The sequence below is a fragment of the Vombatus ursinus genome, unplaced genomic scaffold (genome assembly GCF_900497805.2).
Source record: "Vombatus ursinus unplaced genomic scaffold, bare-nosed wombat genome assembly UNPS02014830.1, whole genome shotgun sequence".
Classification (NCBI taxonomy): domain Eukaryota; kingdom Metazoa; phylum Chordata; class Mammalia; order Diprotodontia; family Vombatidae; genus Vombatus; species Vombatus ursinus.
In genome coordinates, this window is record NW_020954608.1 from 9,538,406 (window position 1) to 9,565,894 (window position 27,489).

General features: G+C 37.9%; 1 protein-coding gene across 1 annotated transcript in view; it reads right to left on the bottom strand.

The window, feature by feature from the left end:
- Positions 1 to 11,179, bottom strand: part of HBP1 (HMG-box transcription factor 1) — a 30,514-nt gene extending 19,335 nt beyond the window's left edge. The window contains exons 1-3 of the mRNA XM_027838592.1: positions 11,115 to 11,179; positions 5,539 to 5,722; positions 3,427 to 3,655 (exon numbers count right to left, since the gene is read on the bottom strand). Of these exons, the coding sequence (XP_027694393.1) occupies positions 3,427 to 3,655; positions 5,539 to 5,722; positions 11,115 to 11,129 (428 nt within the window). The 5' untranslated portion in view covers positions 11,130 to 11,179. The remainder of the gene's footprint in view (positions 1 to 3,426; positions 3,656 to 5,538; positions 5,723 to 11,114) is intronic.
- Between the last annotated feature and the right edge of the window lie 16,310 nt (positions 11,180 to 27,489).

A 27,489-nucleotide genomic window follows, 5' to 3' on the forward strand; every position in this document is an offset into this window, starting at 1 on the left:
TGAACACAAGCAAGATGTATGTATATTATATGCTTAATACTATCATATTCCCAACAAATTATTAACAAAGCCTCTCCCCTCATTCATTTTTGAGTACCTAATACCTTGTTCATGTTTCCTTCAATTTCACATTTTAACCACCAAATGTTATCTCAGCAACATATTTCATTCATTTTATCCATGTTTATATCTTCCTTCTGAAAGATTTTCCAAGCACTGATCTTCCCTAACTGCATCCCACCTTACCCCCATGTACACAAAACTCTAAAAAAAAATGTATAGTAAAAATAGGAATGCAGTCAAAATGAAGAAAATTTACTTCAGTGAAGCAATTTATTTAATTTACCAAAGTATTTATTGAACACCTATTATGAGCTACTATTAGGTTAAATCTCTTAAGTTTACCAAATCTGAAAGCAGCTGATCCTTTGGCTCAAGTATTCTGTTATTTGTATCATGTAAGGACATACAAATTTTAAGTCATTTTTCGAATCTCAAAAACACATTAGGTAGAATTATTCTTTTTCTCAATGATCACATTTAAAAATGAAAAAATTAAAATCACCTTCCATGAAAAGTCTCAGAAGTCTCTTTACTAAAGCAATGCCTTTTTAATTTCTGAGAAGGTTCAGACAAGGGCTGAGAGACTCAGAAGGTAATCTTATATGAGAAATATATAGAAAGGGTAAAGTTAACATGCAGGAGTACAAAATGACAGGCATGCAATGAATTTGTATGGACTGAGCAATCTGGAAATGGAGCAGAGAGGTAGAGAGAGAGTGAGAGTGCACAAGGCCTAAAAGAGAAGTATTCTCTGAAGGACATAAGCAGAAGGGAAAATAGACATAGAAACTACAAATTTTGTCCAGTGCCAATGAGGATCCTTAAAATGTAGTCATGTCATATATATTCAAAGATAAATCTCTATATCTCCCATTGCCTGGAGACCTCAAAATTCATTTTTTCCCCCTTTTTTCCAGTAACATGTACGGCGCTAACTTTTAAAGTAAGATTTCTCAGAACTGATTTCTGATACTATGGATACATGAAGAATACATGATCCCATCAACATAGGTAACTCCCTCCTCTGGGGCACAATGCAATTCATCTGGGCCTTTTTAAACTATAGTTTGGTTTTATTTACAATATTCAAATATATTCCAATGAATCCTGGCATATTGTTTAATCCTCCTTTTTATTTCATATTAGACTGCATGTTTGATTTTGTTCTGCTTTTTTAAAATATTTACATAGAATCAAAGAATACACTCTACTAATATTACTGACAGAACAATTCATTCATTCATTTACTCCTTCCCTTAACCCACATTTAAAAGAAAAGTTATGTTCTTAAATTTTCTGATATAAAATTTGTGTAATAAACAGATGCAAAACACTATTTTCACCTGTTGCTTTATTTGTCTACTCTGCATGAATACTATGAATTTACCTGACCCCTTTGGTACTATAACTTCAGATATCCAAATATCAATAACTAAAAGATTTTAAACACTATGTAGTACGCCACTACTTAGTGTTTAGCAAAGGCAGGCAGACAGCTGAGTATAACTTTCCATTTTGTTCCCTAGGAAAAAAAGGAAGCACAGAAAATTCTGCAGAGAATAAATTCACATCTTTAGGGGGTACTCTTTTAAATGCTCATTTATATTTATTTCCTTCTGAAGAGTTCACTCCACTTTACATTAACTATGTTTAGTCCTCATAACGTTGCTATAAAGATGAAAAATATGATCATCAAACTGAATGAAAAAATTGGACAACAAGGCAATTAACAAAAAACAAAACAAAAAACAATTAAAAAAAAAACCAGGATCATGATGCCTGGTGGGGTTCTATAATTGTGCTGAGATTTGGATGTCATTTCCATTTCTGTAAGAGACTACTTGCACTAGTGCACTACTATGTCCTCATTTTTGTTGCTGTAGTTCAGTCCTTTCAGTCACGTCTGACTCTTCTTGACCCCATTTGGGGCTTTCTTAGCAAAGATATTGGACTGGTTTGCCATTTTGTTCTCCAGCTCATTTTACAGATGAGCAAACTGAGGCAAACAGGGCTAAGTGACTTGCCCAGGGTCACACAGCTAAGTATCTGAAGCCAGATTTAAACCCAGGTCTTCCTGACTCCAGGGCCGCCTGCTCCATGCACTAGTTTACATTAAAAAAAAAAAAAAGGATAAATTATCTTGATATATGACACAAAGTAATACTCTGGTTTATTTTCTAACAAGAAACACTGAACAAGTAAATTATCTGATTTTTAAAAAAAGATGCCTTGTAATGAAAAAAAGTAATTTTTTCCCAGAGTGTTTCAATTTTCCTTTTGCTTTGATACAGGTGAATGAAGTGAACTGGATTAAATTAAATCTAAATGATTCTGATAAAATGATACGTAAAAGAAGGAGTCTAAGTACATAATCAATAAGATAACTATGGGTTTCTCAGATGAATAAAGTTTACTCTTTTACAATGCAATCTATCAATTCAGAATATGACGTGTATGTATGTCATAGTACTCTGCAATATGCACACAAATACACATTATTCTTTCAGTGAACAAAGTTCATTATTATAAAGTAAATTTTATTTTCTCATTGAAGAAATCCAGTGTTATCTTGTACCTTTTTCACTCACATGAAGAAAAAATGGTGGCCATTTATTTCCTATGCAATGTGTCAGAGGTACTCATGATTACACAATTTTCAGAGCTAAATGATTATCAAAATAGACTCTACTTTGGTTTATTCTAGAGCAACAGATTCTATAGGTTGATAAATCAGTAATCCACTTCGAATGAATGGAACAACAGGGATCAACATCAACCAAAGTATATTTTAAGGAAAGTTCAGAATACTGACTTCAATCTACAAAGCAATCAAGTAAACTAGCATAAGCCTATAAATACTAGATGAAAGAAACAATGCCATAGGATAATATTAACAAACCAATGTATGTATGTGTTACCACATTTCTTCAAGCCAAAAGAAATTTCATTTCCATGAAAAGTAAGTAAAGGGCTGGTAAGATGTTGGTAATATTAAAAAAAAACTGTGTTGGCTAATTTTAGTAACTCCCAAAAAAACTATCAAAGTAATCTGATTTTATCTTAAATGATGTCTTTTATTCATCCAGACAGAATTAAATAGAAAAAGCCAGTTAATGAGCCAAAGATTTCATTCTCAAAGGTTAGGACCATGGTTAGGAATGAAATGGCTCATTTTTGGAGTTATTTCAAATCTGATCTACCAAAACCCTAATGCAAATAAATTGTAAGGTCCAATGTACAATTTAACCTAGTAAATAGGTCATTTAAGCCAGGTAAGGTAATTCAAACATTTTACAATTATCAATAACTTACACAATGGTACATATTTTAGATTCTTTTAAAAAATGAAATCAACATTCCTACCTGTTATAAAATGAGCACTGCATAAGAGGACTTTGTGGACTTGTGGCTATGTTTGCCAGTTCTGTCAGCCAATCCACCTCATTTTCACAATATGTGTTTTCTGACATGTCTGAGGTATTCTGGCTCCACAATGGCCTTGTATATTCTTGATGTGAAACGTCTGCACTAAGTTGGTATATGGAAGATTGGGTAGAATCATTCTGAACAGCTTGAAGTTCAGGAAGGTCATCTGCACACAAGTAAACCCAAAATCATACATAAGAAATACTCATTTATAGCACAATATTATCATTACCGAATGGAAAAGAAGTTTTTCAATGTAAATATCCATATTAAACAACTGGGAACATTAAAGACAATAAATTCAAAATTAAAGGTACTTTTATTTTCCTTGTATTATGTTTTGAGTAACAACACTTTTTAGATTTAAAATTCACTAATATATTAGTTTGATGGATGAGTAAAGATCAAATAAATATAATGCAGCAATGAATTTTAATTCCCTAAACTATTATACTGACAACCATTTAAAGGGTCATAACAGGTGATTTTTTACAGTTCACATGACAGTAACATCAAAAGTTATGCAAAAAATTAGCAACACTCTATAAACTCCTTGGTTATACTTACATATTAATGTGCATGGGGAAGCAATTGGGGGGGGGACCTCAACTCTGAGCCTCTGTTCTCTCATTGTAAAATGAGGGAGTTGGTGTTGGTGAGCTTTTAAGGTACCTTCCCAGTTCTAAATCTATAATCTCTTGATCTTTAGCCACATTTCTTGAAACCTTTTACTGAAACTAGAAGCTGTACCATATGAAACTCTCATTCAGGACATCTATTCCTAAAAATCCCAACTAAAGGATACTATTTCTTGAAACTCCTGTTCACAGGCCTCTTCCCAAATCTATCCCATAAAACTACCACCTTAGTGTACCTCCACCCAATCACAATAGACAATACACTTAGCCACTCTCTATTTCCTAGTTTTCTATTAAGTTAAACTTGATTCTGTCCTTTAGGCTCAGGCTATACAACAAAAGGAAGTGAAGTCAGGGAAGTGAAGCCATTGAGGGGATCTGTCCACCTGATCTTCTGTTTTTAATTCTCAATCCTAAGGCCCCACAGCAGCTACTGGGTAGGCAACCTCAACCCCAAACTGAAGAATCACTCTGCTCCCTGCCCCTCTACCTACAACTAGAAGTGGCCAAACACTGAGTTGCTCCATTTGTTAGGAAAGGATAAACCCTTAACATTTATTAAATGCTTTCAGTATACTTTCAAGATACTATGCCAGGTGCTAGGGAAACAAAGACACAATGGGATAAATACACTAATGATTAGAATGCAAAGTGTGAGATAAATGCTAATGTGAACACCATGTAATGTTCTGAGTTCCATAAGGGTTGGGACTATCTTATCTGATTCTCAAATAGCTCTACAGATAGCAGAAACTTAGTAAAATTTTTATATATTGAATAAGTGAAGGAGAATACATATGGTAAAAGGGATAAGTAGTCTTCAAAGATAAAGTAACACCTAAAAGACTTCAAATGAGAAAGTCAAGCATCCATTCTAAACATGGGGAATGAGGAATAGCCAAGAACAAAAGCAGAAAGATGAGGGAGGGCAGGATGAGGGAGGGCAGAATGAGGTATGGTGGTGAGTAGTCCAGTTTTGCAAGAAATAAAGAATATGTCAAATGGTGTAATATGAGGTAAGGCCAGACAGGTATGGTAAAGCCATATTGCAAAAGTCCTTGAAAGACAGTTAGGAGTTTATACTATATTTGAAAGGCAATGAAAAGCTACTCACTGCTACTTTTTTTTTTAAGTAGGAGTGATGTGATCAAAAATGTTTAATAAACAAGTTGATGTCGTTCAGTGAAATTTTAATGTGTTTTTTAAAACGACCAGAGTCAAGACCCAATGTGGTTTTAAGTCACACTTTAAAAGTACAAAATAAAATTATCTTGAAAATTTCTAATGGGCAAAGTCATAAATATGATCAGATTACTTTACAGGAGTAAGAATTGGAGCTGGCTATGTAAAAATTAATGCTAAATCTTATGGAGAGGCCTGGATAATTTCTGAAAAGTAGTAAATTGTTTACCAAGCTCCATGTGTTCATCACAGGAAGCATATCCAGGTGAAGATGGCAAATTCTCATTACACTGCAGCAACTCCAAGGAGTCATTCATTCCTGAAGCTCTCTTGTCCATTACCAGCAGGAGTTTCTGTACTGCATTAGACATTTGATTTGTCTTCACTTCCCACACCATGTTATGGTGTTCAGACTTAAAAGAAAAATAAGTAATGTGAATGAAAATGGCAAGATATGTGATCTTGGGAATTTTAACTACACACAGATCAAAGGCATCATAATCTTGCATCCCCTCACTCATTTAAATTTATTAAGTCTACATATACTGCTCCTCAGAGATTCAGGGCGATTCCCTAACATATCTTGATCTGCAACTATAAATTTAACATGCAATTACATCTACATGCCAGATTCTGAAGTTATCATCATGCTGAATTTGTAAAAGTCCTTCTTTCTAAAGAATGCAAAGGACATTACTTATATACATATTTTATTTAACCTAGTAACATTCCTGTGAAACCCTGGGGCCAATCTATAATTATTTGTCTCAAAGAGCCTTTTGTTATGTTTGAATCCAATCCAATTGAACAAATGTTAAACACTTTACTAAGTCCAAGAACTATGCCAGGCACAAAAATAAAATGAAAACAGTCCCTGGCCCCAAAGAGCTTACATTCTATTGGTGGGGGAGGGAAGGAATAAAATATACAAAACACGTAAATATACACATAGTAATTTGAGGAAGAGGGACACGTGGAAAGACTTGAAGATCATATAAGTGAGGCTTATTACCCAAACTTTAAAAAGGGAGTATAAAGCAAGTAGGAGCCAAATCAGAAGTACTGGAAAAAGAGCTGGATGCAGTCAGGATAAATAGGTTCAAATCCTGATTCTGCCATTTCTATTAGTTGAATGGCCCCAAGCTAGTCATTTAACCTCTCTAAGCATCAGTACATTTGTAAATAAGGATGCTATGACTTGCATTACCTCACTGCATTGTTGTTTAGTTTGAACTTTGTAAACCTTAAAGCAACATAAGTATGTGAGTTACTCATATTATACTGCAGAAAGATTTTTCTTGGTCTTAGATCCACAGTATTCATTATGTGTTTCCTACAATTTCTAACTGAAAAGATTCTTAAATAGTATTAAAAAGAATAGTAAGGTCTTCAAAGATCATTAGGAGAAAATATTTTGTAAAAACCATAAAATTTTACTTCTCTTAGGAAAAAAAAAAGGAAAACTATTTATTTTATCATAATCTGACTATCCCAGGCTTTTGAATAATGATGTCAGTTAAGTGGTTCAATGGAAGAACACCAGGCCCAGAGTCAGACACTTACTAGCTGAGTCATCCTGGGCAAGTCACTTAACCCTGGTTGCCTCAATTTCCTCATCTGTTAAATGGGGATAATACTGCCCAGACTAGTTGTGAAGATCAAATGAAATAATTTATTTGTAAAGCATTTAGTACAGTGTGTGGCACGTAGCTGGTGTTATGGAACAGAATATAATAGTATAATTTATACCTGTGACTTTGAACAGATATAACAACTCACACGAATATAATAGCTAAGCCAATGGCAAAATCCAACTTTCTTTCAAATCCCCATCTATCACTATCTGGACCTTGGGTTTGTCATTTCAAGTAGCTGGTTCTCCCTTTTTTCATCTATAAAATGAAGATGGTGGATTCCAGTTTTTAATCTATAATATAAGAAGGGGAGGGAATAAGCATTTATTAAGCATTACCATGTACCAGACACCTCGAGATAATATTTGTCAAGCAATTATCATCTATTCCAAACAAAAACTGTGAAGTAGGTGCTATTATTAACCCCATTTTACAGTGGAAGAAACTGAGGCAAAACAGAGGTTAAGTGAATTGCCCAGGGTCACATGGTTATTAAGTGTTTGAGGCTACATTTCAATTCAAGGTTTTCTAATTGCTGGCCCTGCACTCTCTAGCCATTGCTACTTAGCTGCCTCAAAATCTTTATCTGCCTATGAAATCTACAATGCCTCCTCAACCTATTTACAATAATTTCCCCAAGTTACCACAAAAGTCTCAGATTAATGAATTTCTGCAATTTACACACAGAACACTTCTATCTTAAGGTCAGCCTACTAAACTGTTAGGAGAATGTGCCAAGAAGCCCTTTTTAAAACCTCTAAATGTTGTTCAATGTACCATTAGTACTTATCTCACATAAGATTAGGTAAGGGCAACAAGATTTCCTCTTCATTCTCAGCATCACTGCATACTTCTCTGGACTAATGGTTATCAACTTTGCAATATGAACCAAAAGAATTCCTTCAACTACAACATACACACCAATCCAAACCTAATATATGCAAGAAATGGTACTAGGCCAGGCACTGAGGACACAAAGATAAAATGAAAAACTTTTCTTAAAAAACAAAACACAATTGTCACGTGTTCCAGGCTAATCAAAATGCACTGAAATGTTTCTTACTACTTAAAAAGTAGAGCAATACTTTTTATTTCATTAGGCACAGAAGGCAAAAAGAGTCAGAAAAGACATAGGATAGAAAATAAACTTTTTTTCCCCCTTCAGAAGCTTTACTAAATTCATTTTGTTCAATTTTACTCACTTTCCTCAACAACACTTGCAAACTGCTTCAGCAGGAGCCTTCCTCAACAGGGAAGGAAGAGGCACACATAAAAGTACTAGACTTCATTAAAGAATCATTCTAAACACTGACTACTTTTCCCTAAAGTGACAAGTCCTTCACATTACATAATTTAACACCTGTGGGACAAATGAAAGAACACTGATTTGGAGTCAGAGGAACTTAAGCTTGAATCCTGGCTCTGCCATACTTACAAGCTGTATAACCTTGCCTAAGTGTTTTCTCATCTATAAAGTGTTCATACTTGTACTGTCAAGAAAATGTCTAGAGGATCAGATGAGATGATGTATTTAACTACTATGTAAATCCTGACATGATGCACAAATATAAGTTCATTACTCAAAATTGCCTGTAATATCCAGAAGAGTGCAATGGAAAGGACACTAGACAAGGTCTTAAGTTTTAGTTCTAGCTAATGTTAGTAGATGTGTGACTTCATTTATTCTTTGCCCTCATTATCTTCATGTGTAAAATGAGGGTAAGATCAGTCTTAAAAGGACAGTTATGAGAATCAAATGAGAAAGCCCTCTAAAATGACAGATGTTGGGGCGGTTAGGTGGGGCACTGGATAGAGCACTGGTCCAGAAGTCAGGAGGATTGGAGTTCAAATTCAGCCCCAGACACTTAATAGTTGCATGACCCTGGGCAAATCACTTACTCCCATTTGCCTGAGTTCATCATCTGTAGAATTGAGCTGGAGAACAAAATGGCAAACCACTTCAGTATCTTTGCTTAAGAAAACCCCAAACGGGTTCACAAAGAGTTGAACACAAGAGAACAACAACAAAAACAATCTAACCCCTTATTAAATTCATTAGCCTCTTAACTGACCTAGGATAATACTATTGTGGGCATACAAAATTAGCAGAAATAAATTAGGAAGATTGTTCAAAAGCTACAGGTCTGAGTTTTTCAAATTTAGAAACCTTTTAGAAAACAGCATCATATAACCACAATAAATCTCACCTTAATTCAATCAGTTTACCCAAATGAAAACCAACATTTATATATGGCTTACTATGTGCCAGTCACTTTACAAATATTATTTCATTTTATCCTCACCAACAAGCAAGATTGATAGGAGCTATTATTATCCCCATTTTAATGATAAGGAAATGGAGACAGGTTAAGTGATTTGCCCATGGTCACACAGACAATAAATGTCTGAGGTCGAATTTGTACTCAGGTCTTCCTAACTCCAGGACCAGTGCTCTATCTACTGTGCCACCCACCTGCCCCTAAATTACATCTACTTTAAATGGAGATATTAATACTTCAGTTCACAAAATAACAAGTATGTCCATTACAGCTTTTTCTTCTTTCTTGTTAGCCCTGGTCTGGATGTTTGAGGAAACCAGTCTAATCACTGGATAACTGGGACATTACTGTTACTGGTTTGTTTGTTTTAATATCCAAGAAGCCTAATATTAGTTGGTTTGTTTTAAAGGAGAGACGAAAAAAAAAAGAAATCAAAGAAGAGGAAAGAAGAGATAACTTTAGATCAAAGGGTCTGTCAGAAATTGCCTTAAATCCGCGGCATATCCTATTCTCTTTTGTACCCCCTCAGTGACCACAGTAGGTACCCAATATTTTAATTCGTGTGCTTTACTTTAATCAGAATACCAAACAGTAGTTTGACTTAAAGTAGCTTTAATGTCACACCCACCTTAAGAATTCATTAATAAACTTCATTCATTCCCTACCACCTATACCTTCCACCTTTCCCCCTTTCTTCCCTATCCAATGACATTCCGGCTAAAATATTTCTTGACCCTTGCCCTACACAATGACTGTTGATAAAGAGAACGCTTGCTGGGGAGCAACCGGTAAAGAACTCTTAAAAGTGTACACAGGCTACAAAGGTGGTCACACCTGGGCCATGCCATTCAAAAGAAACCGAAGCACAGCCGGTGTTAACAACTACGCCTGGACGCCTTTTTTCCCCCCTTAAATATGTTGTGGGCAGCTGCACAAGCTGGAAGAAGGAAACTGGAGCGGCCTGCCAAGCCGCCTAGGTTCGGCCCTGCAGCCGCAGCACAGCCCTCCCGGTAGAAGCCAAGTCCATCCCCTTCCTGCCCCCACTCGCCTTCATTACTCATCCCCCCTCCCCCACCTCCCGTCATGTGACCGCCGCCTGGACGCGGTGGTTGTTTATCCCCCTTCGACACTGCCCCATTGCGCAGGCGCCCCAGAGCCCATTCATTCGAACTGCGTAACAATGAGCCCCAGGGCCCAGGGGCTTCGAGAGGTTTAAGGCTGGGGCTACCTCAGCCAACTCCTCTGCCAAGGTTCCGGCAGAGGCGCTGGACAGCCCTTCCCCGTCACCCTAAACCCTCCTGCACCTAGTTACAGCCGTCCCTTCGTCCTCCCCCCCGCAGGAAGAGTTGGCAATCAAACTTTGCTAAAGCCCCTAGAGCTCCGTGCCTGGCCCCACGTCCCGTCAACACGCACTGGGGCAGCCCCCCCCCCCCCCCCCCCCCCGGCCCCCGCCCCGATCGCCCCCCCTCCCTCAGCCCTGCCCGGAAGGGTCCTCGCGCACCGCAGCCAGAGCCGCCGCGGCGAGACGCCAGTCCGCTCGCGCAGGTCGGCTCACGGCCGTTACGAAGGGGGTTCGGGGGCCGAAAGAAGGTGGAAGCAACGGTTAACGGCCACCGCCCGCGGTTGCCGGCTAGGGTGGAGGGAAGCACTCGATCGATCCTCGGCTCTCAGCCTCCTCCGCCTCCCGCCATCCGCCCTCCCCCCCTTTTCCTGAAGCGAGACACAAACAAGCCCATCCGCGGAGTGAGGGCAGCGCAAGGAAAAAATCACGCGAACCACTCAGACCTCTCCTACGGCCCCGCGCACCCTCCGCCACAGCCGGACAGAGCCTGTCGGGGTGCCTTGAGCCCCAGTCGCGGCTTTCATTCCTCAACCGAAACTTTCCCACTTACCAAACCCGTCGCCATTACCAAATCTTTCAAGCTTCTCCTTCCCCCTCCCCTCAACCCCCTGGGGGGCCGAGCCTCCACCTAGCTCCCTCGTCCCTTCATTGGCCTGTGGAGTCGCCATTCGAGCATTCACCCTCTCCCATTGGGCACTATGGGTGTCTGTCATGGAGGGCGGGCACATGTTGACTCTCTGCTTCTGTTGATTGGGAAGTTTGGTGCGTCAATTATAGCAGCAAGCTATTCGGATTGGATCGCTGCCGAGACTCCGGAGGTATACGCCAAACTTTGTCACCGACATGAATTGTGGGGATGTAGTCTCTGACCGCCGCTTTGGATAAAGAGAGAGGCGGGTTGATGGAATACATTGGACTACAACTCCCAGAATCCCTGGCGCTCCCCAGTCTTGATAGTAAACAAGAGTCATTGGGACACGTGTATCAGCTCGTTTGTTTTGGTGTCTGCAGAAAAAAGGAGGGGGCGAGGAAGGGAGTGTTTTCATTCTTGGTCTTTTCTCGCCTTCTTTGGGGCCTTTCTACAACACTTAACGAAACCCAGGCCTTTGGGGCAAAACTTTTTGCTGCCCAGATAAAACTCTTGCGGACCAGGGGACAGGAGACCAAAGAGGCTGTTTATATATTAAAGATGAATTGACAAAAGAAATCAAATTAATAATGGCCCTGAGAATCTCAGAGGAAGGGGTCCCGTTGATAGGACTGAACTTTATGTAACATATCCCTGTCAAAAACCAGCTGTCTCAATTGCAGTTTTCTTCGTGGCGAGGGAAGTGAAAGAGTTTGAAGTCTTTGTATGGACACGCAGGACGTGATGTTATACAATAGCTACGCCTTTTCTCTTGCTTAGTCTTATCCACAGTAAACAAAGCTGGCGAGGTTACTTTTCTTTAGTAGAAACATGTGATTTAAAAGAATTTCAATTTTCTGAGGTTTTCACTTGATTTCTTCAAGAAGCTTGAATTTATGTTTTCAAAGCAGCTTTAAAATTTTTCTTTCTTCCTGTAATCAAGAAAGATGTCCTTCCACTCCTTTTCCACCAGGCGCTCCTCCATGCCAAAGCTACTGAAACACTGAGTCACAGAGTAGGGGTGGTGATGATTTCGTTTTTATTGTTAATATTCCCTTTAAACACATGCTCCTTTGCGGTTTGGTGTATTTCATCTGTAATTCATATTTTCACATTCACATAAAGCGTTTCCTCTGAATAATCACTTAAGCCTTTCATCATATTGGAAATGCTTCAAATCATTTCTTGGATTTCTAAACAGGACTCTTAAAAATAAAAAAAAATTAGGAAAATGTAGATTTATAGCTAAGTTTATGAAATAGTGCAAATGCAAGACTATAAAATCTGCTTGGTAGTCATGAAATGCCCTTGGACCTTTAAAGTGAAAAATATTTCCTCTACAACAGGGATTCTTATCTTATTTTTTGTGTCTTGGACTCCTTTAGGTGGAGGAAAAAAACCAAGTTCACAGACCTCAGATTAAGAAATAGTTTATAAAATGATTCTCTCTGCTCTGTGGATATTTTATCACTGACCAAGTACATCCATTCTGGATATTGACCAAGATGTCAGCTATTATTATCTTGAAAGCTTCTATTTAGAGAAAACAAAATGGAAACAAGAAGGTCAATAAAACAGTAAGACTATTAAAGGGAAATAAATTTAGAACAGAATTTGTATGTTTCAATTTTAATAGACTTTTAGATAATAGACCTTAATAGTATATAAACACTTTAAGGCTTACAGTCTGATTTAGAAAGAGCTCATTCGATCCTTACAACAATCCTGTGGGGTAGATTCTGCCTGGATTATTTTGCCTATATATATATTTTTTACAAGAATATACATTATATATATATACACACATATCTACATACGTGCATGTGTATATATTGTATTCAATGTATTTATTTATACATATATATTAAACTTCTATATATAAATTTGACCTGAAGTATACTTTTAAAGAAATTTAAAAGGAAGTTTTTAATTTGCTTCCACACTGCGAACTTCAGAATATGGATTATGTCTAAGTCTTTACAAATGTGGGTAAAGGTGGTCCTTCAACTCTTACACAAGCTAACTCACTCTGTCTCCCTCTCTATATGCACAAACACATATATACTCACACACATATATAAATATATTTACAAATAGATATGTATAATCCAGATGGGCTGTAAATGACTTTTATAGCCAAATTGAGAATAGGGACAACTGAGAACATTGACCACGGACAATCCCAGACAGTGAATCATTACAGTCATTAGTTCATCTTTGCCCTTCCCCATAATGTCATTATACAACCTATACAATCTGCCTTTATTTCAGGTCAAATTTCTGTAATGTTTCAGTAAGGAGAAACTTTGTGATACTTTGTACAAAAAAAAAATCTTAAAGGCGGTATTAGGGAAGGGAATAACCACCAGGCAGTTTACAAACTCATTTGATCCACACAACAGCCCTGGGAGGTAGGCACTAGCCCCATTTTACAACTGAGGAAACTGAAACAAGACAGGTTAAGCGACTTGTCCAAGGTCTTAGAACTAATACAATGTCTGAGGCCAGATTTAAACTGAGGTCTTCCTGAATTGCATAGTCCTGACTCCAGATTCACTCTACTGTGCCACCTAGCTGCCTAGGGAAGACAAGTTACACAGTTATTCTTTTTTAAAAGGTTTAATACTACTCTTTATCCATTTCCCTAAGAAAAGCCTTTTTGTTCTTTTTCCTGACCTATCACCAAGCTTTCCAAAGGATTTTTCTTATAAGTCTGGAAAGGGTTTTGGAGGAAAATATTTTTAATACTTTTAAAGAAATTTAAAAGGAAGTTTTTAATATGCTTCCATACTGAAAACTTCAGGATATGGATTATGTCTAAGTCTTTACAAATGTGGGTAAATGTGGTCCTTCCAACTCTTACACAAGCTAACTCACTCTGTCTGTCTCTATGTGCACAAACACATGTATACTCAAACACACATATATAATATATATTAGATATAAGACAATCATCTAAACGTATATTAATAAGGAGTCTGTACCTTTCAAAGACAGATCTAGAGGCTGATCCTTTAATTTTATCAAGTTGACTAGGGCTAGGCTATTTCTTCATTGGAAATATTTCTATAAGTAGAAGTCTTCAGCCTATTTCTGGTCACACTCTTTTAAAATTATTTAAAATTCCAAACTTACACGCAAGCATTTCCACATACATATCAGAATATGCAAAGAAAGAGAAAGATTGTGTATGAAACAAATTCTTCAACAACCATTTACACCTCCCTTCTTCTTCCTTTATTATTGCTCTCTCTTTTCTTTCTTAAAACCCTTAGAACAGAACCAAGCAACTCTAAGATCTTTGTTTTTCTTATTTAACTCCCACAAGAACCTTTGAAGATATTAAAGTTCTAAAGGATGACTTGTTTTTTTTTCCCTCCTTATTAGACTGATATCACTGCATCATTATTTAGCCCCTCTCAAACTTATCTTTCTCGATTTCTTTGGACTCCCTTGTTTGACTTTCAAACTTCCTACTCAACTATGGTCTTTTCATTAAAGGTCCATTTTTTTTTCAGTATAAGATTATTATCACCTTTGCAAGGAAAATTATTCTTTATTTTAAGCCTCTTTTGCCTTTCAGAATATTGTATTACAAGGTCTCCTCTCATTCATAGTAGAAGTTTTCAGGTCTCAAGTAAATTCCAAAGTATAGTACTTGAACTGATTTTTTTCTGGTGGCTTGCAATGTTTTTGGTTGCCATATTCTGCATTTTGGTGATGACATTCCTAAGATATTTCCTTTTCGGGTTTCTTTCAGTTAATACTCTGTCTTAACTCCACCCTCTGGTTATAATAGATATGGACAATTTTAATTTATGATTTACTGAAACATAGATTGCAGGATTTTTAAAAATATTGTAATGATTTTCAGGAAGTCCATTGGTTTTTAAATGATTTCTCCTTAACCTACTTTCCAGATCTGGTGTTTTTGATATTGGACTTTAAATTTTCTACTATTTTCCCAATCTTTTGGGTTTTTTCCTAGTATTTCAGTCAGTCAGCAAACATTTATTAAGCACCTACTATGTGTCAGACACAAGTTTTGGGGATAAAAAGAAAGACAAAATCCTTGCTCTTGAGGACCTCACAGTCTAATGTGGAAGACAATATGCAAATAACTATGTATAAACAAGCTAGGAAATAAATAGGAAATACTAAAAAAAAAAAAAAAAAGTGAAGGCACTAGAAATAAGGAGGATTGGGACAGGTTTCTTGTAGAAAGTGGGATTTTATCTGGGACTTGAAGGAAGTCAGGGAAGCCAGTAGGCAGAAATGAGGAGAGAGAGCATTACAGGCAAAGGGGAATGAAGCATCATTGAAAATGTCTGGAATTGGGAAATGGGGTGTCCTGTTCAAGGAACAGCAAGGAGGCCAGTGTCACTGGATCATAGAGTATGGGGTGGGGGGAAGGGCATAAGATTTAAGAAATCTGGAAAAGTAAGAAGGGGACAGGTTTTGAGGGGCTTAAAATGTCAATTGGAGGGTTTTATATTTGATCCTGAAGGTGAATATGGAAGCACAGGAGTTGGAGTATGGGAGTAACATGGTCAGAACTATACTTTAGGAAGGTCACTTTGAGAACTGAGTGGAGGATGACCTGGAGTGGGGAGAGGCTTGAGGCAGGCAGAACAACCATCAGACTATTGTGATAGTCCAGGCAGGAGGTGATAAAAGCCTGTACCAAGGTGGTAGCAGTGTCAGAGGAGAAAATTGGGAGTATGCAATAGATATTACAATTGACATTCCTTGGCAACAGATTAGGTATGGGTAGTGAGAGAAAGTGAAAAGTCAAGGATGATACACCCTAGGTTGCAAGTCTAGGGGATTTGGAGGATGGTGGTATCTAAACAGTCATAGGGATGTTAGGAAGAGGGAAGGGTTTAAGGGGTTCAGTTTTGGACATGTTGAGTTTAAAATGTCTGTTTTAACATCTAGTTTGAGATTTCTAATAGATAGCTAGGGACCTGGCTAGGGATGGATAAATAGATTTAAGAATCATTACCATAGAGAGAATGTGGAGTTGATGAGATCACCAAGTGAAATAGTACAAATGGAAAAGAGAGCCCAGGACAGAGCCCTGGCCATGGTGTGGATGAAGATCTGGTGAAGGAAACTGAAGGATGTGAGCAATAAGATGTTGGACTAGATATTTCCTCCCATCTCCATGACTTCTCAAGACTCCCCAACACAGAAATTATGTGCCAAAGATAAAGCAACTTCAGCTTTTAATATGGTCTAGGACACCCAGAATCCAAAACAAGGTTGAAAAAAAAACCACAATTAAAAAAAAAGCAAACAGGAATTGATGCTCACTGACCTTGAGCTCACTCACCCTCCCACACTTTCCCAAGCTATGAGCAGCAAGGCTGTGCTAGTAAACCTAATGACACAACAAGGGCTCACATCGAGACTCACCTCTATATTCCAAGTCCCTTTCCCTTTATCCAGTGCTGTAGAGAGCACAGCTCCAAGGGGAGAACGTCTGGTCAGGCCTTGCCAGCCAGCTCAACCATAGCCCTTCAGGAGCAAAAGCCTTTCCAGGGCTGCAGCCTCAAAGTACCAGCACTGCAAAGCTCTAAACTGCTGGAGCTGGGAAAGCAGGTTCTGAATGGCCTGTACCATCAAGCTTTGAACCACCAGAGTGCAGGACCAGAGACGTAAGGACCGGGACAGGACACTGCATGTGGGAAGCAAGGAGCACCACATCCAGCTGGGACTAGCTCTGACCACCCAAAAGTCAGTTGTAGCAAAGGCCTAAGCTGGTGAGCTTTTTTTAATTGCCCTGTGTGGGAGGAGGCTGAGACGCTTTGAGATCTAGCCCCCAAGGAAACCAAGATCACAGTGGAGGACCTCAGAAGTGATTGATAAGTAAAATAAAGTACTGAAAGTACCCAAGATTCTAGGAAGAAGAAATCTCAAAGACCTCAAATATAAACAGAAAAAAAAATAACAAAACAACAACAACAAAATATATATATATATATGATTTCCAGATCTAGTAAACTAGTTTAGTCATCTATGCATAAATACTGCAAAATGAAAGAAAATAATCCAACACTTGGTGAGACTGAGGACCCTGTGGAATTTAAGGAGAGCTTGGAGCCATGTGGAACACACTGTTCTTGAGTGGTTTAAAAGAGAAATGAGAATTCTGAAAGCAAAATTTGTGTCCTGCACAACAAAAAAGAGCCATCTGAATAGAAACCTGCAAAGGCAAACCTCACCAAAGAAACAAGAGAGAGAACAATAAGTTGGGAATACAAATACAAAGAAGTAAAAGATAACCTAGAAGAAGAGGAGGAAAAAGCAAGAACATTAAAAGAAAATATGCTTAGCATGCAAGTATGTAAGAATCTCAAAGATAGGATGTATAGAGATCATAGGTCTCCCAGAAGAAGATGACAGGACAAAAATTTTAACACCATAATGAAGAAAATAATAGAAGTGAGCTGCCCAGATCTTCTGAATATAGCAAATGAAATTTCAATTAAAAGAATTCACAGAATGCCTCCAGAAAAAAAATGCAAGGCTACAAACTCCAAAACACATATTGGTTTAATTAACAATGAAATTCAGAAACAAGTTCTGCAAGTCATCAGGAAAAAGACCTTCAAATACTAAGGAAAAGATATTCAACTAACACAAGACTATTCTACACACATTAGAAAAAAGAGGAGGGAATGGAATAAAGTATTACAAAGAGCATTAGTGCTCAGGATACAGCCCAGGATAACCTCTCCAGCAAATCTGATCTTTATTATATGGGACAAAATATGGACATTTATAATGAAAAAGAGTTGAAACATTTTTAGAAAGTATAACAGAACCAAAGAGATGATTTGCATCTTGAACACCTCAAACAACAGAAATGCAGAAGTGAGTAAATGAAAGCAGCCACAGAAACGGACTACAGAAAGACCAATAAGAGACTTTTTTCTAAATGTACACTAGCAGATGGGTAAATGGAAATATGAGAGAACAGTGAAGTGGTGAACAGTAGGCATTATGGACAGAGTCTGGTAAAAACCCTGCCTATAGGTGAATGTTTCTTTTGTGGGACTGCATTACAACATAGGAGGGTATATGAAGAAGGGGGAGGGGATCAGGAGGATAGTCAAGAGTAAGAGTGATGTGTTTGTGTGAAATCAAAGGCTAGAAGTGAGGGGAAGGTGATCTCTGTAGTATCAGAAAGAGAAAAACATACAGGATAATGGGTGTGGAGGAGGAGGGAAAGATTGAAAAAGGGAGGAAAAGGAGGAGCCCTTACTTTGGAGGTGGGAGAGGGTTCCACTGATGAATGCTCCTATGAGTGAAGGGAGATGAAGATCTTACAGTAGAGGAAGCCTGGGGGAATTTGATGCCTGAAAAGTCTGCTTGTCCTGGTTGGGAGGGGGGGTAGAGTTTAGGGAGTTGGAATCCTTGGGGACAACTGGCACCTGAAGCAGTGGAGGAGCGTGGACCCAGGAAAGAGATTTCCAGGCAAATGTAAGAGGAAAAAAGTCAATAAGAAAGTGTGTAGATCAGTGGGGGTTGGGGAGAGGAGGAGGTGCCCTACCATGGGGTAGTGCCCTCCCTGACATCTGCAATAATTGACATTGTTCTGAGAGTGAGGCGCAATGGGAAAGGTAATCCATGAGGTAAGCCCTACCAGGCAGAAAGCACCTAGAGGGGCAGAGTCTAGAATGGACCTTGGAAGCTTTGACTATGTGAAGAATACAGAGGAAATAGAAAGACCACATGATTACAAGGGTTGTGAATCAGCAAATGAGGGTCTAGGGTAAACAGAAAGAGAAAATGGATAATGAAGAGAGTGAAAGAAATTATTTTTTGAAAGGGGTGCAAAAATGAGATTTTTTAAAAAAATTAATAAATTGGACTAATTGAAGGGGGGAGGAGAGAAAGAGGGAAACCTATTTGAGAGGAAAAAAGAAGGGGAAAATATATAATCAGATAAAATCAGGAGAGAGGAACTAATGAACAAAACCCTAAAGGAAAAGGGGTAGCGAACAAGAAACGGGGTTTTGAGGTGAGGAAAGAGAGCCAGCAGGAAAAGGGCCACCTTAAAAAAAATTAAAGTATGCAAAGTAACATAATACTATGTTTATAGCAGAAGAGAGGGGAAAAAACATAACTTGAAAAAAAATTTAGAGATCAATAGAAGAAAATATAAACTTAATTCATAACTTTAAAAGTGAACAGATTAAACAATCCAATAAAATGAAAACATGACATGAAAAGAAAACAAAACCCTACAGTCTGTTGCTTACAAGAAACATTAAAAAAAAAACCAAGGACATGCATAAAATAAAATGGAGAATAGGGAAAAAATTTACTATGCATAAAGTGAATTAAAAAAATAGGAGTTGCCATCATACTATCAAACAAAGCAAAAGCAAACACACACAAAATAAAAAGGGATAAACAAGGAAAGTATATTAGCTTAAAGGAACCATAGAAGAAAAATCAGTATCAGTAATAAACTTATGCTCCAAATGCCTTAGCATTTATATTCATAAAAGAAACATTATCTGAGCTTCAAGAAGACGTAGTTACAAAAAAGTAGCAGGAGACTTGAATATCCCTCTATCAGTTTTGGTTAAGTTTAACAAATTTATGGAGAAACCCGAGTTAAAAGACCTATGTTATCTTCTAAATGGGACAGCCAAAGAATATACATATTTCTTTATACCACATGGAACTTTTACAAAATTGACCATGTACTAAGGCACAGAGATATTGCAAACAAATTTTTTAAAAGGCAGAAATAGTCAGTATGTCCTTTACAGACCATAATGCAATAAGAATAGAAATTGGTTCAGGTATCACAAACAAAAGATACAGACTCAAATGGAGACTTAACAATGAAAGCTTTTTTTTGGTTTGTTTGGGTTTTTTTAGGAAGATCCATCCTTATATAAATATATATATATATATATATATATATATATAGTTCTGACACTCTCAGAACAAGTCAATTATATATATGTCAATATATATTGTCAATGTCAATATGAACATATATATATATTCTTCCCAATTACATATTAAAACAATTTTTAACATTTTTTACAGTGTTTCCAACTTCTATCCCTTCCCTCTCTCTCCCCTCCCTCCTCTTTGAGACTGTAAGCAATCAGATATACGTTATACATGTGCAATCATGTAAAACATTTCCATATTAGTCATTCTGTACAAGAAGACTCAAATAAAAGAGAAAGAATAAAATAAAAAGTGAAAAATAGCTTGCTTCAGTCGGTATTCAAACAATATGCTTTATTGTCTTGGATCATTGTATTGCTGAGAAGAGTTAATTCATTCACAATTCTTTATTGTACAATATTGCTGTTAACTGTGTATAACATACTTCTGGTTCTGTTTACTGCATCCATTCATGTAAGTTTTTTCAGGTTTTTCTGAAATCATCCTGCTTGTCATTTCTTACAGCACAATAATATTTCATTACAATCATATACCACAGTTTGTTTAGCCATTCTCTAATTGATGGGCATCCCTTCAATTTCTAATTCTTAGTGATTACAGAAAGAGCCGCTATAAATATTTTTGTATGAATACGTCCTCCCCCCTACATCTTTTTTTGATGTCTTTGGGATGTAGACCTGGCAGTGGTATTGCTGGATCAAAGAATATACACAATTTTATAGTCCTTTGGGCGTAGTTCCAAATTGCTCTCCAGAATGTTAACACTGAAACTTTAAATAATGATGGGGCCATAGAAAAAAAATCAGAGAAAGAATAATTATGTAAAAGAAAATGATAATGATAAAACAACATAACAAAATTTCTGAGATGCAGCTAAAGCAGTCCTCAGTGGAAAAAATCATATCTTCACAATCATACATAAACAAAATTGAAAAAGAAGCTTAATGAACTGAACATGCATTTTAAAAAATCGGGGAATCAACAAATAAGTAAACTTAAAGTAAATACAGAAGAGGAGGTATTAAAAATTAGAGGGGAAATAGATAAGTTAGGGAAAGAAAATGTAGAAATGATAAAACTAAAAGTTATTTTTTTAAAGAATAATAAAATTGATAAGCTCATAACTAATCTTATTAAAAAGAACAAATAACAAATGAGCAGGTGAACTCAGAGCAAAACTAGAATAAAAAAGAATAACTAGAGCATGTTATGCACAGTTATATTCTAACAAAACTGGGAACACAAAACAAATAGAGGAATGACTTCAAAAATATAAAATACCTCAAACTATCAGAAGACTAGATAGAGATCTTAAGTAACCTGATTTCAGAAAAGGAAATAGACCTAGCTATAAAGGAAATACCAAAGAAAAAAAACTTTTTAAGAACCATTAGTATCCTTCATAAGTTATCCTCAAAAATTGAGAAAATGCTAGCAGTATTTTTCAATGAGACATATATAGACCTAATTCCTAAATTAGGGAAAGATAAAACACAGAAAGAAAACTATAGGCCAGTATCAGTCTCAAAAATTTTAAACAAAAGCCTATCAAACACATAACAGTGATTTATCTAAGAAATCATTTATCAACATCAAGTGGGATTTATACCAGGGATGAAAAGAATGGTTCCTTTTCATAACCATATTAAAATCCATAACATCCAAAACTACACGATCATCTCAGGTGCAGAAAGAAGACTTTGACAAAGTACAACACTCTTTTATGGTAAAAACCCTACAAAGTATAGGCTCAGAGGGACTTTAAAAAATACATATCATAAAAAAGCATCTATCTAAAACCAAAAACAAACCTTTTCTAATATGGAGTGAAGCAAGGGTACCCACTCTCCCTACTATTATTTGATATAGTTCTGAAAACGTTAGCAAGAACAATAAGAAAAAATAAATTGAAGGAATAAAAATAAGTAAAGAGAAGATAAATCTATCTCCTTTTTTCTGATGATATGATGTTTTGCTTGGAAAACTACAGGGAATCAGCAAAGATACTAAATGATATAATTAATACTTTTAGCAAAGTTGCAAACTACAAAATAAATCCTCAAAAATCAGTATTTCTACATAATGGCAAAACACAAACAATACAGAAAAGGCAATCCCACTCCAAATAACTATAAAGTACATAAAATATCTGGGGGTCCACCTCCCAAAAGACTTGTATAGATTCAATTTCCAAGCATTCCTTAAAGAATTAAAGCACAGGGGCAGCTAGATGGATAGAGCACCAGGCCTGGAGTCAGGAGGACCTAAGTTCAAATCCAGCCTCAGACACATGATATTCACTAGCTGTATGACCCCAGGCAAGTCACTTAACCCTGAATGCCCCACAAAAGAAAAAAAAGGAAAAGAGAAGAATTAAAGAACAACCTAAATAGCTGGAGGAAATGCTTTTGGCTAAGATGTGCCAATATAATAAAGATAACAATACTAGCAAAATTAATTTTGCTATACCAATCAAGCTACCAAGAGGATACTTTACCGAGCTTGATAAAATAATAACAAAATTCAAGGGAAATGAAGAAAAGAAGTAAAGGCAAAGGGGTAATAGCATTTCCAGACCTCAAAGTATATTCTAAAGTAGCAGTTATCAAGGAGATCACAAGGGAGAGTCAGAAATAATAGAACTCAATAACTCAGTCTGATAAGTGGAAAATATAAGTTACCCAGGGGAAAACTCCCTATTTGATAAAAACTGCTGAGAAAATTAGAAAGCAGTTTGGCAGATATTAGGTTTAGACCAATACCTTGTACCACACTCCACAATACAAAAGTTTATCTGATCGTAGTATTAAAAAATTAGGTCATGTACCTCTCATAGCTATAGGTAAGAGAGATATTCTTAACCAAACAAGAGATAGAGGCAATGCAAAAGATAAAATAGGATTTCTCTGATAAGAGTTTGCTATCCAAGGCATATGAACAATAAATATACATAAGACTAATAGCCATTTAAAGGATATAAACAAACAGTACTCAAAAGAATTGCAAAGTATTCACAGCCACACAAAAAATTGCTCCAAAGATGCTAATAAGAGAAATGCAAATCAAAACAACTCAGAGGTTATATATCACATTATATAAAATGGCAAAAAAAGACAAAAAAAGGCACCAGTAAATGGGTTGTGGAAAGGCACACTGACACATTGTTGATGGAGTTGGGAAATAGTGCAATTTGGAATTCTGCCGATAAAGTAACTAAAATGGCCATACCCTTTGAACCAGAGACTCCATTACTAGGCTTATTACTAGGCTTCCCCAAGGAAGCCATTGATAAGAAAAAAATCCCTATATACTCCAAAAGATTTATAGCAGTACTTTTTGTGATAGCTAAGAATTGGAAATAAAGATATCTAGCAGTTAGGGAATGGCTAAACAAATTGTGGTACCTGAATTTAATAGAATACTATTGGACTATAAGAAATGATCTATTATTATTTCAATCATATCCAACTCTTTGTGACCCTATTTGGGGTTTTCTTGGCAAATATACTGAAGTTGCTTGCCATTTTCCTTCTTCAGCTCATTTTACAGATGAGGAAACTGAGGCAAACAGGGTTAAGTGACTTGCCCAGGGTCACACAGCTAATAGGTGTCTAAGGCCAGATTTGAATTCAAGAAGATGAGTCTTCTTGACTCCAGGCCTGGCACTCTATGCACTGTGCTACCTAGCACAGTGATGAATACAGAGAAATATGTACAAATCTATATGAACTGATGCAGAGTGAAGTGTAGCCAAGAAAACAGCAATATAAATGGAAAGAACAATGACACCAAAAAAAATTTATTCACATACACACATATACACATAATAAAGATCAAATAGGACTTGAATGAAGAGAAAGGTGAAGACACCTCTGTTCTATGGCATCTCAGGACAAAGTGCTAGGGCCTTTACAACCCATGGGTGATCTAGGCTGCCTCAATCTGGGACCTGCAGTTCTCACAATGATCATTGCCTGTCTTGCTGGCTTCCAAAGTGTCTGGGTTTCTGACCTCCTTGGACTGTCTAGCTGTCCTGGAGCTCTGTGCTCTGACTAAAGACACAAAGCCTGGTAAGCTACACATGTCTCTGGCAGATCTCTAGATCTGCTGGAAGGTTGCAGTCTAGTTTGCCTCTGCTGGCACTGGCTTTGCTAGTGGCCCCTTTTCTGGTTGATTACCTGTAGATTTTTGTCTGACTTTTTTTGTGCAGTTCTTGGGGATGTCAAATAACTTACTTTAGTTTCTCATTGGATTTCTTGATCCTTATTTATTCTAGTATGTATTTCAGGTTTTTGCTGTAGTAGGTATTTGGAAACTGGCTGATCTACCATCTTAGGAACTCATGCACTTTAAATGTAAATGGGGACTAGCTGTCCTCAGAGCGCGTACAGTATATTCTGCCCATTGTCAAACCATTTAGGAAGGCTTGGTAAGCCTGCTCCGTGAAGTGCCTGATGATGTGGTTTTTAAAAAAGGGGCCCAATCTTCTCCTTCAGAGCATATGTAGGAGTTCTATGACCTTTTCCAGCCTGCTGACTACATGATAAAGAAATGAATTTTTGAATGGCTGCTACGCTCCAGAACTGGGTATGAATTCAAGCAACACTGACCAAAGCAACTCTCTCTTTTCCTACCTGGCTGTATCTGAGTGAGAGGCATGCACTGCCATGAGCCTTTGGTTGGGTTGTGCCATTGGCCCTAGGCTGACATTCTTGCTCCCGTCTCTTGTCTATTCTTTCCTGCCTTTGATGAAAAAATTTTAGAGATGGAATATAATAGGCTGTGACCTTGTTAAGTTTCAAAATATCTTGCCCTGGGAGTCTACGTCTTCCTGCTGTGTCACCTGATCTGCAGCCTCAGGTGAGAAAAGGAACTAGACCTTCCTCTGACTGAGCTCTTTCCATCTTCTGCTTTGCTTGTCCTCTGAGGGATGGTGGCTAGGGCCCAGGCTGGGCCAACTTCAATATGTGCCAGTGCAAGGCAACTTATACCTCCTACTGTCAGCCTGATTTCCCAATTGGAATGTGGAGAATGTTTGGTGGTAGGATGAGTAACCTTCCCTTTGACCTCAGGCCTTTGATCCCCTTTGGAACCTGTCCCTTGAGGTAAGAGGAAAGTCAGTGGGAAATGGCACTTCCTTCTTCTACTGTGCATGGTCAACTTCCATCTGATGTTCCGTTTCCTGCCTGATTTCCAGCCTTCAGAGAAGTGTAGTCTTATAAAGGGGCCTCCCATCCAACAATCTGTATGTATGCCTTCCATCTCACTCTGTACTTGTGTCCAACCCGATCTGCAGCCTCCTTTGGCGAGAGGAGTGGCACCTTCCACTCAGTGGTCAAAACCTCCCCATCCTAGAGATTCTGAATCCCTGTAGATCATCCAAACCTTATTTCCCATCCCCAACCATGCAATTCTTTATTGCCATCACCCTCAACCCTCCACCCCAAAGTTCCAATCAAACACCATTCTTCCCCTTCCACTGGCCCTCTGGAATGCTTGTTCCATAGGCAACTGACTTTCCTTCATCCTTATTTTTTTCCCTCTCCAATTCCCTCCATATTTTAGCTATTACTGAAACCTATCCCCACCCCCACCCCAATGACACAGAATCCTTGGCTACCCTTTTCAGTACTGTTTGTACCTTCACTGTTTCCCCCTGGCTCACTGGTCAAGGTTGGGGGGAGAGGGGTGGGTTGGAATACTCCTTGCTTCCCATGCCACTTACGGGTCCTTTTCCTACCTCTATCACTCAATAACTTTTCCTCCTTTGAGGTCCACGCTATTTACCTTTACTACTCAGTTGAAATCCTAGTAGCTGTTTCCTACCGATCTCTATTCACCTTTGTAAGAGGTTCGGTACATGGCTCACAATTTTCTTCCCCTCTCCAATTCCTGCCTTCATACTAGGGAACTTAAACACGCCTATCGACTTTCCCTCCAACACCTTAACAATTCAATTCCTCAGCCTACTCACTTCTCATGACTTACTCCTCCATCATACCTGAGCCATACTCAAAGATGGTCACACTCTTAATCTTGCCATCACCCACAAATATACCACTTCCACGTTCAAAAATTCCCAAATCTCCTTATCTGACTATAAACTATTGCCTTTCAACCTCTCCTTCTGCTTTCCCTTCCCAAATCCTACCTTCATCCAAACTATGACCTCCAATCCCTTGAACCCTCAATTCTTCCCAAGGCCATCTTCCCCTGTAATCACCACTCTCTGTTTTTCCCCACTTCGATCTCTTGGTGAACCATTTCAATTCTACACCGTCCTGTCCTCTCCTCTTGAGTGCCTAGCCTTCTTATTTCACTAACTGTGCCCTGATGGCACCCTGGATCACTCCCACCATCAACTACCTTCTATCTCACACATGCACTACTAAACAAAAGTAAAGAAAATTATACAACCCTTTTGTTTGGATCTGCTGAAAATTTGTTATAAACCTCAATTGGGCCCCTACTATTGCTAGGCAATCCTCCATATACCTCCCTTATCAATTTACTATCTCACTCTCCACAGCTACTTTGCTAAACCCCTTCATCTCTCCCCAAACCTCCCACAGATGCCCCTCTACCCATCATCTTGGCTGAGAACCTTGCCTTGTATTTATGGGAAAAAATTGAGGCTATTCATTGTGAGGTTATTCTTTTCCCCTCTTCCTCAAGTCATATCACTTATATACTTTCTTCCACTATCTCCATCTTACCCTGTTTCAGATGAGATGGCTCTACTCTTTATCAAGACTCTCCTTGTTCAAGTGATCCTGTTCCATCTTGACTCCTCCAATAAATTGTCATGTCATCCCCACTGTCAGTTATTTTTAATCTCTCCTGGTCTCCTGGCTCCTTGTATGCTGCCTACAAATGTGCCTGTGTTTCCTCCATTCACAAAAAAAAGCCTCACTCGATCCTGCCTTCTCCAATAATTATCCTTTTATCCTCTATCTCTTCTGCCCATTGTGACTAAACTCCTTGAAAAAGTTGGAAGACAAAGTCCAAGTTAGAGTTTGTCACCAGACCAACCTTGTCGGTCAGCACTGCCTTAACGAGCTACCAGGACCCAAGTCAGCAGTGGACTGATCCAACAGCTAAGACAAGGGATCCTGTAAGAGGGAACAAATCCAATGGCTATTGGTATTTGAAAGTGAACTCGATGGGAACACTCACTTTGCAGCAACTACTTTCAAATTGAGCAGCTCTTCCCAGGCACCTAAGAGGCATAGGGGAAAGTGCACCCCAAAGTAATGGGGGAAATGTTTATACTTCTGTTCTTGCTACATATCTTTTCAAGAAATACCTCTTTGTAAAGGCTAATTGATATGAATTAGGGAATGCTAATTACTGG